We start from the raw sequence: 8,050 nt of genomic DNA on the forward strand, positions 1-8,050 counted from the left end.
GTTGTTTCTCTTTTTTTAAATATGCATGTGTTCATTCTTTTGGCGCCGTCAAAATGGGTCTCAGGCCAACGTTAGACGCAGGCGCCGATCCAAATGCGGAAGCAAGTATCTATGTCCGTCTGACCGATCCAAACGGACAAAAAGCGGACGAAATCACCGGTTCATTTGGATCGGCCGTTAGCTCTAAAATGTCAGCTTCTTTCCTTCTTGGTACTGCCGCGGTCAACTTTTCACGTACCGGTGTAACGTGAATATTTCTTGAACGAGTAACAATACTCTTGGCATAGATGTTCACATCAGGGTGCCAGGTTGATGTGCCCGTGGTGAACGTTTTTAGATAGCGTGCAACGCAAGTTTGGGAGTGGCCGTCCCCGTAACCGCTCCCCGTCGTTACCGACTTGCAAATTCCCCAATCCCACCAAAAAACCTTAGGTAATTACATCGACCCCCCAGCCCCCTTCCCCACCGTGTTTCAATTTGGCTTCCCGCTGCCCGTGTTTCCTTCCCGATGGAGAAATCCTCAGGACTCGGCGGCGTCTCCTCCGCCCCCGCCACCGCACGCCGGCAGCCGACCCCCTCCGCCTCCGCCACCGCCACCGCACGCCGGCCGCCGACCCCCTCCGCCTCCGCCACCGCCACCGCCACCGCGCGCCGGCCGCCGGCCCCCTCCGCCCCCGCCCCCGCGCGCCTGCCTCCGTCCCCACCTCCGCGCGCCTGGGCGTCGTCCTCGACGGCCGCCGCGGGCCCCTTCCCCGCCGACTTGAAGGGCGAGACCGTCCGCTTTCGCTGCCGGTCGCAGGCCTACAACGCGGCCGTCCACGCGGTGCGCGAGGAGGTCAGCTACTCGACCGTGCATCTCAAAATCACTGAGAAGACCCCGAGGCGCCGCTTCTCGGCTGGTGAGCCCGCCACGCTGCAGGCCGCCGACGGCGCGCGCTGGGCCGGGAAGGTCGCCGATCCCGACGGCGAAGGTTGCGCTCTGATGCTCAACTCGCTGTACAGCTGGGTATTCGTTGATGTACCTTCAGGTTCGAACCACCTCCTCTCTTCCGGTACCCAACCGTGGTCTGTACGTAGTCGCAGCGCTGGGTGTGGCCGTGTCGTTGGTTGATTGAGGCGAGGGATTCGTCGGAGATAGGTTGTATCCTAGAGTATATTACAGGAATTGAGGAAGAGCAATTATCCTTGCACAAGCAGAGGAAGGATAGGAGGAACAGAGTAGGTGCCGCCTGATCCACTGGATGCTGCGAGGGTTTCATTGGGGAATGGGGATAGGTTGTATGTTAGAGTATAGGAATTCGTTGGTTGTATGTGAGTATAGGGATTCGTTGGTTGTATGTTAGCGATTACAACCAGTTAGAGGAACTTGCAGAAGGGAAGGGTAAGAGGAATAGAGGACAGTGTATAAATGGATTGACATGAAGCAGGCTGGGTGTGTGTGGCTAATACTGAGGACTTTGAGAAATTGGAGAATTCTCTTCAAAGGGGATGCTCTGTCCAGGGTAGAGGAGCTATGCATGAGGATCTCATGCATTCTCAAAACCCCCTTCCAGATCACAGTGGGGTGATAGCAGCTTATGACAACACTGAAGGTGTTTTCAGTCAGGGGTTATGCACCAAACTGAGCCTGGGAGGTGTAGGATTGACTGGTGGCTGCTGGGGAGCCCCTACCTCACCGCCAAGGATCCGTGGGAAGTGGATCACCAAGCAGAGTGCATCCAGTCCAGTCACGCCGTTAGAGTTGCCTTGCTCACCTAGCACCCCTCTACTGAATAAGCTCAGAGGATCTGCAGCAATGCAACCCACATTAGATGAGGAGCTGGGGGTCACGTCTGACCTGAAGATGGTGCTGGTCATTTGACAGCTTCTAAATTCTTAGTGTTAAGATGTAATAGAATCTAGTTGGTAGACTTCGCTGGAGGTTAGTTGTGCACCAATAAGATGCCCAAGCAGCGTAAATTATCCCTCTTGAATTCCAAACACTCCGCACTTTCCTTGTACTGGGATTCTTTCTGTTCAATACTGTTATTGTCTTTTGTTTGGTTCGAAGGCAGCGCCTCAGTTCCTTTCTCCACTGAATATTAATCACAAAAACTACTGGTTTATTGTAGGGGATCTAACTGGGATGGGAAATTGTTCCTTTCCGAACGTATATCCTTTTCATCATCAGCTAAATCAATCTCTATCTGGTTTATGTAGGTGAGCCTACTGGCATGGAGACTGATTCTTTTTTCAATGTATATCCTTTCTACCGTCAGCTACGTCAAATTCTTGCTGTTGAAAGGAGCGACTGGAAGGTATGTATATCATAACATGTTATGCTATGTTTGATGATCTGGTGTGTAGCATGGTAATCAGTTTTATCACGCTTTGGTTGTAAACAGGTTGCGACCTGCAAGGACAATAACACCACATTCAAACTCAAAGTTGGACTTATTGGTGAGTATTAATGCTTAGTTAAAAACTTAAAATGAGACATGTTGCTGCACTTGCATAACATTTTCTAACTTGCTTCTGTTTTCAAGGCTTTGGATCCATCGGAAGGCAAGTAGCCGAGGCTTTATTTGAGATAAAAGAGGCCGACCTGATAGCAATATGTGATAGCTCGACAGTTGCTGAAATGGTAAGAGAAACTTGAAAACCTAACTGCATTATTAAGTTCTTTCGTCGCCTCTGGCCCTACTTGGTATTTTTTGCTGGAACGGCTGGGCCCGGTTCGGTGGGGGCTGGGGCTGGGGCTGGAGGTCCTCTTGTGTTTAGATCTGATAGATTAGTTAGTCTTTTCCTTCTAGCATTCTTGTTTGTTCCCACAGATCCACCGCTGGCTAGGAATTATGCAAAATCTTGATGTATATACCATCCATTTCATGAATCATTCAGCATGCAGTAGTTCAAGGGAAAATAGGTGGACATCTCAATTAAAATGAAAGAAAACAAAACAGATAATCTACAAGTGTAAAATTAACTCCTGCACAAGCACCAACAAATGATCGTTGATTGTGGAATCCATCATTTATCATAAACATTATTTAATGCAAATCAGTGAAACTGAAGTTCAGCAAGTAATTATATTTGTGCAGGCTATTGCTTGGAAGAGCAGTAAGGTCAGTTTAAGTGTCACTGGTGAAAGTTCACTCATGTTCATGAAGCAAACTACTGAATTTGGTAAAAATGTTGGCGTCCTGGTGTCAGTTCTCAACCCCAGGTAACTGTCTGTTGTACTTGACTGTACTTGTACTTATAACTGGGGTTATTAAATTTGATTGTAACTCTGTTGTACTTCTCTTTTTTGGAACCAGGCAACACGAGGAATCCCCTTGGGGCAACATTCTTGTGAATTATGTTATTGACACACTTAGTCTCTTCTCCGAGGACAAGCACTTTGTGTATTCAGCACACGACCGGGCTGACCCACCCTGTACCGATGGCAGAACTGATACCGATTTGCCAAAGCAGCTGCCAAAGAGCCTACCTGGTACTGTCTACACAATGATGTATGCTGACGAGCGAGTTCCCAGTGGCTTCAACCCCTCAGTGAAATACTTGAAGGTTATGGTCAATTCTGAAGCTGTTAAGAAGGTACAGTATTTCCAATAACTTGTTATTTTCTTTACATACATTTGTTGTTTCCGTGCTTGAGAATTACTGCAAGTTTGTAAATGATTGAACGTCAATTTCTTAAAGATTTACGGATGTGTAACATATAATATTTGTGCAGTCTATTGTTGAAAATTTACCTGAATGGAAAGGTGTCTCCGCAAATATTTGCTTCTATGCTGAAACTAACCCAACAAAGAGGCTATGTGATCCGCTGACGGAGCTTCTTTCCAGGTAAGTTCCTGCAACTGTCTAAGGTGTGTTCTTTTGTGAGCACCCTCCTCTGAAATGGAGATCTCTATATGATAGATATCTCATCCTGCGTTCCTGCAACTGTCATGTGAACCTGGTTACTGTCATGTGAACCTGGTTAGAAATCGATGTCTTTGTTTGAGATTCTGATTTTAGAAGGCCTAGAATCTGAATCCAGTAGCTTTTACAAATACTTGGTGGTTCAGATTTTTATGTCATTATTCTTTTATTTGAAATCTATAGAGCTAAGAACTTACAAAATTTGCATTTACTTTTTCAGCAACGAGGAGCAGGAGGCTGATGAAGAGAACGAACCAGGAGACAGGTTGATATCTGTATTGACCTGTTGCATTCGTATCCTGAAGTCTGTGGCGATCGGAGGCATCTTCTTAATGTTCTAGAGAAGATACCGGGGTGTGGCGATCGGAGGATTGTATTCATAGTCGCCGCTTGCTTTCCTAACAGCTTGACACAGTACAGATGCCAGCACTCCGTTGGCTGTGTGGCGGACGAATGAACGAACGAATGAACAGAAAATATTCTAGGCGGCGGACGTGTGTTCGTGTGATACGAATGACGAACAGAGCTGGATGATCATGTGTAGTACACTGCCATGTATATACAAGTAAAGCTTCAGGTAGTGGATTTGTGAAATTAAGCATGCTGGTCGGTTTGCTGAATGCCCAGCCACGTCGCGAGCCCCGTACGTGCTCGGCATGCTAGCAAGCTGCACGTGCGCGATGGCCGTGGCAACTCAGGGCTTCCCACTTGTGTGTTGTCTTGTGTCCGCAAGTTGAAAGCGGGTAAACGCGGCACAGCCAGCCCTCATAAAACCCACATAATGTTGCATGTAAATGCCGTTGCACGTAACGCATACATACTACTGTAGTGCAACAGATGCGGCCGACGCCATTGATGTGCTCGAATGAAATAGCAGGTCGGGTTATCTTGTACTGCTCGTCCTCCACTTCTCGAGTCCACTACCTCCTGCCGCTTCCATGGCACATGACCGATCGTGATCGATCCAACGAGCGAGAGAGCGAGCAGCTGAGCTCAGGATTCGTACATGGACGTGAAAGCCACTGCTTTTGTTCTACCGTCTTTCGCGCACCATCACCCTTGTTGCTACTCCTTCTGTAAACTAATATAAGAATGTTTAGATCTTAGTGATCTAAACGCTCTTATATTAGTTTACAGAGGGAGTACTATATTGTTGCAGGCTTGCAGCACACGTGCGTCGACAATGGAGGAGTTGATGGCGAGCTTGGCACTTTGTTTTTGCCGTGCTCTATCGAGATATGTGGGATAAGCGGGCTTCCAAGTGGGCCAATCGTCGAGATCATGCTCTAGCCGAGCGTGCTGAGGCTGAAAGGGTATCAGATGAGAAAGCAACAGGCCAAATTCTCTCTGAAGGAACTGAAGCAGCATATGATGTTCTCTCTCAATAAACTGAAGCCGAAAGGATCCAGTCGGTGTCGAGTGAAGCCATATCACCGGGACCATCAGGAATCGATCGATGGTGGATCCTGTAGGTCAGAGAGACATAAAAAAATTTATCTTCAGAGAGACCTCATGTGAAGTCCAGTCGACACACAGCACACGAGTGTCCCACTTACCAAGGGGGCAACTTGTAAGTCAAACGAGTTAGTCTGTCGAGAGAGGCATCCGGTGGGATCACTCGAACTACAGAACCCCGAAAGGGGTGATACACTTTCCTTACCCTCCAAGTTGTCATCCAAATCTCAATGCCCTGGTGTGGCTATAGAACCAAATCTCTCTCTTTTTTTTGAGAAAATTTTCAATCTATTCATCAACTGTCAAGGTGGTACAATGAACACTAGAAGTAAGAATTACATTCAGATTCGTAGGCCACCTAGCGATGACTACAAGCACTGGAGCAAGCCGAAGGCGTGCTGCCGTCATCGCCCCTCTCTCATAGGAGCCAGGCAAACATTATTGTAGTAGATAGTTGGAAAATCGTCGTGCTAAGGCCTTGTAGGACTAGCGCACCAGAATATCAACCGTTGCCGATGAAGAGAAGTCTAGATCGAAAGGATCCAACCTGTAGATACATACATGAACGAAGACCGGATCCAAGCGGATCCACCGTAGACAAACGCCCACCGAGTCTCACGAGATCCGTCGAAGACACACCTCCACACGCCCTTCGACGACACTAGAAACATCGCCGAGATGGGGGCTAGGTGGAAAGGATCTTATTCCATTTTCAAGAAGCCGCCTTCACCTTGTCTTCCCAAGCATGGCACAAACCCTAACAAAACTTCAAAAGGCACCTGATACGTCATCAACGTATCTATAATTTTTGATTGCTCCATGCTATATTATCTACTGTTTTGGACTATATTGGGCTTTATTTTCCACTTTTATATTGTTTTTGGGACTAACCTATTAACCGAAGGCCCAGCCCAGAATTGCTGCTTTTTTGCCTATTTCAGTGTTTCGAAGAAACAGAATATCAAACGGAGTCCAAACAGAAAAATCCTTTTTGGAACGTGATTTTCTTCTCGGATAAGACCCAGGAGACTTGGACCCTACTCCAAGAAGTACCGGAGGCGGTCACGAGGGTAGGGGGCGCCCCCCCCCCTACAGGGCGCGCCCCCTGCCTCGTGGGCCCCTCGGTGCTCCACCGACGTACTCCTTCCTTCTATATATACCCACATACCCCCAAACGATCAGAACAGGAGCCAAAAACCTAATTCCACCGCCGCAACTTTTTGTATCCACGAGATCCCATCTTGGGGCCTGTTCCGGAGCTCCGCCGGAGAGGGCCGTCATCACGGAGGGCTTCTACATCACCATAGCCTCTCCGATGAAGTGTGAGTAGTTTACCTCAGACCTTCGGGTCCATAGTTATTAGCTAGATGGCTTCTTCTCTCTTTTTGGATCTCAATACAATGTTCTCCCCCTCTCTTGTGGAGGTCTATTCGATATAATCTTCTTTTGCGGTGTGTTTGTTGAGACCGATGAATTGTGGGTTTATGATCAAATCTATCTATGAACAATATTTGAATCTTCTCTGAATTCTTTTATGTATGATTGGTTATCTTTACAAGTCTCTTCGAATTATCCGTTTGGTTTGGCCAATTAGATTGGTAGTTCTTGCCATGGGAGAAGTGCTTAGCTTTGGGTTCGATCTTGCGGTGTTCTTTCCCAGTGACAGAAGGGGCAGCAAGACACGTATTGTATCATTGCCATCGAGGATAACAAGATGGGGTTTATTTCATATTGCATGAATTTATCTCTCCACATCATGTCATCTTGCTTAAAGCGTTACTCTGTTTTCAAATTAATACTCTAGATGCATGCTGGATAGCGGTCGATGAGTGGAGTAATAGTTGTAGATGCAGAATCGTTTCGATCTACTTGTCACAGACGTGATGCCTATATACATGATCATGCCTAGATATTCTCATAACTATGCTCAATTCTGTCAATTGCTCAACAGTAATTTGTTCACCCACCGTAGAAAACTTATGCTCTTGAGAGAAGCCACTAGTGAAACCTATGGCCCCCGGGCCTATTCTCATTATATCAATCTCTATCACTTTTACTTTGCTTTGCTTTTTTACTTTGCCTTTTACTTTTCACTTTGCATCTCTATATCAAAAATACCAAAAATATTATCTATCGGATCTCACTTCCATAAGTGACCGTGAAGGGATTGACAACCCCTAATCGCGTTGGTTGCGTTGAGCTCTTTGTGTTGTGTAGGTACGAGGGACTTGCGCGTGGTCTCCTACTGGATTGATACCTTGGTTCTCAAAAACTGAGGGAAAATACTTACGCTACTCTGCTGCATCATCCCTTCCTCTTCGGGGAAAACCAACGCAAGCTCAAGAGGTAGCAAGAAGGATTTCTGGCGCCGTTGCCGGGGAGTCTACGCAAAAAGTCAACATACCAAGTACCCATCACAATCCCTATCTCCTGAAGGAAATATGCCCTAGAGGCAATAATAAAGTTATTATTTATTTCCTTATATCATGATAAAAGTTTATTATTCATGCTAGAATTGTATTAACCGGAAACATAATACATGTGTGAATACATAGACAAACAGAGTGTCACTAGTATGCCTCTACTTGACTAGCTCGTTAATCAAAGATGGTTATGTTTCCTAACCATGGACAAAGAGTTGTTATTTGATTAACAGGATCACATCATTAGTTGAATGATCTGATTG

General features: G+C 46.6%; 1 protein-coding gene across 1 annotated transcript; it reads left to right on the top strand.

The window, feature by feature from the left end:
- The first annotated feature begins 461 nt into the window (after positions 1-461).
- On the top strand, positions 462-4,510 carry LOC125556094. The gene is made up of 8 exons (XM_048718889.1): positions 462-1,028; positions 2,200-2,297; positions 2,385-2,439; positions 2,526-2,623; positions 3,081-3,205; positions 3,300-3,579; positions 3,719-3,831; positions 4,130-4,510. The coding sequence occupies exons 1-8, from the start codon at positions 509-511 to the stop codon at positions 4,248-4,250; spliced, it is 1,410 nt and encodes a 469-aa protein (XP_048574846.1). The 5' UTR covers positions 462-508; the 3' UTR covers positions 4,251-4,510.
- The last annotated feature ends 3,540 nt before the right edge of the window (positions 4,511-8,050 follow it).

This window comes from Triticum urartu, chromosome 5 (genome assembly GCF_003073215.2).
Source record: "Triticum urartu cultivar G1812 chromosome 5, Tu2.1, whole genome shotgun sequence".
In the NCBI taxonomy this organism is placed as follows: domain Eukaryota; kingdom Viridiplantae; phylum Streptophyta; class Magnoliopsida; order Poales; family Poaceae; genus Triticum; species Triticum urartu.

Bases quoted from the DNA above. Each gene is read 5' to 3' on its own strand.
- LOC125556094 (XM_048718889.1), top strand. From the start codon at position 509: ATGGAGAAATCCTCAGGACTCGGCGGCGTCTCCTCCGCCCCCGCCACC. The intron at 2,298-2,384 runs GTATGTATATCA...GGTTGTAAACAG, and splicing joins TTGAAAGGAGCGACTGGAAG to GTTGCGACCTGCAAGGACAA. The intron at 2,624-3,080 runs GTAAGAGAAACT...ATATTTGTGCAG, and splicing joins GCTCGACAGTTGCTGAAATG to GCTATTGCTTGGAAGAGCAG.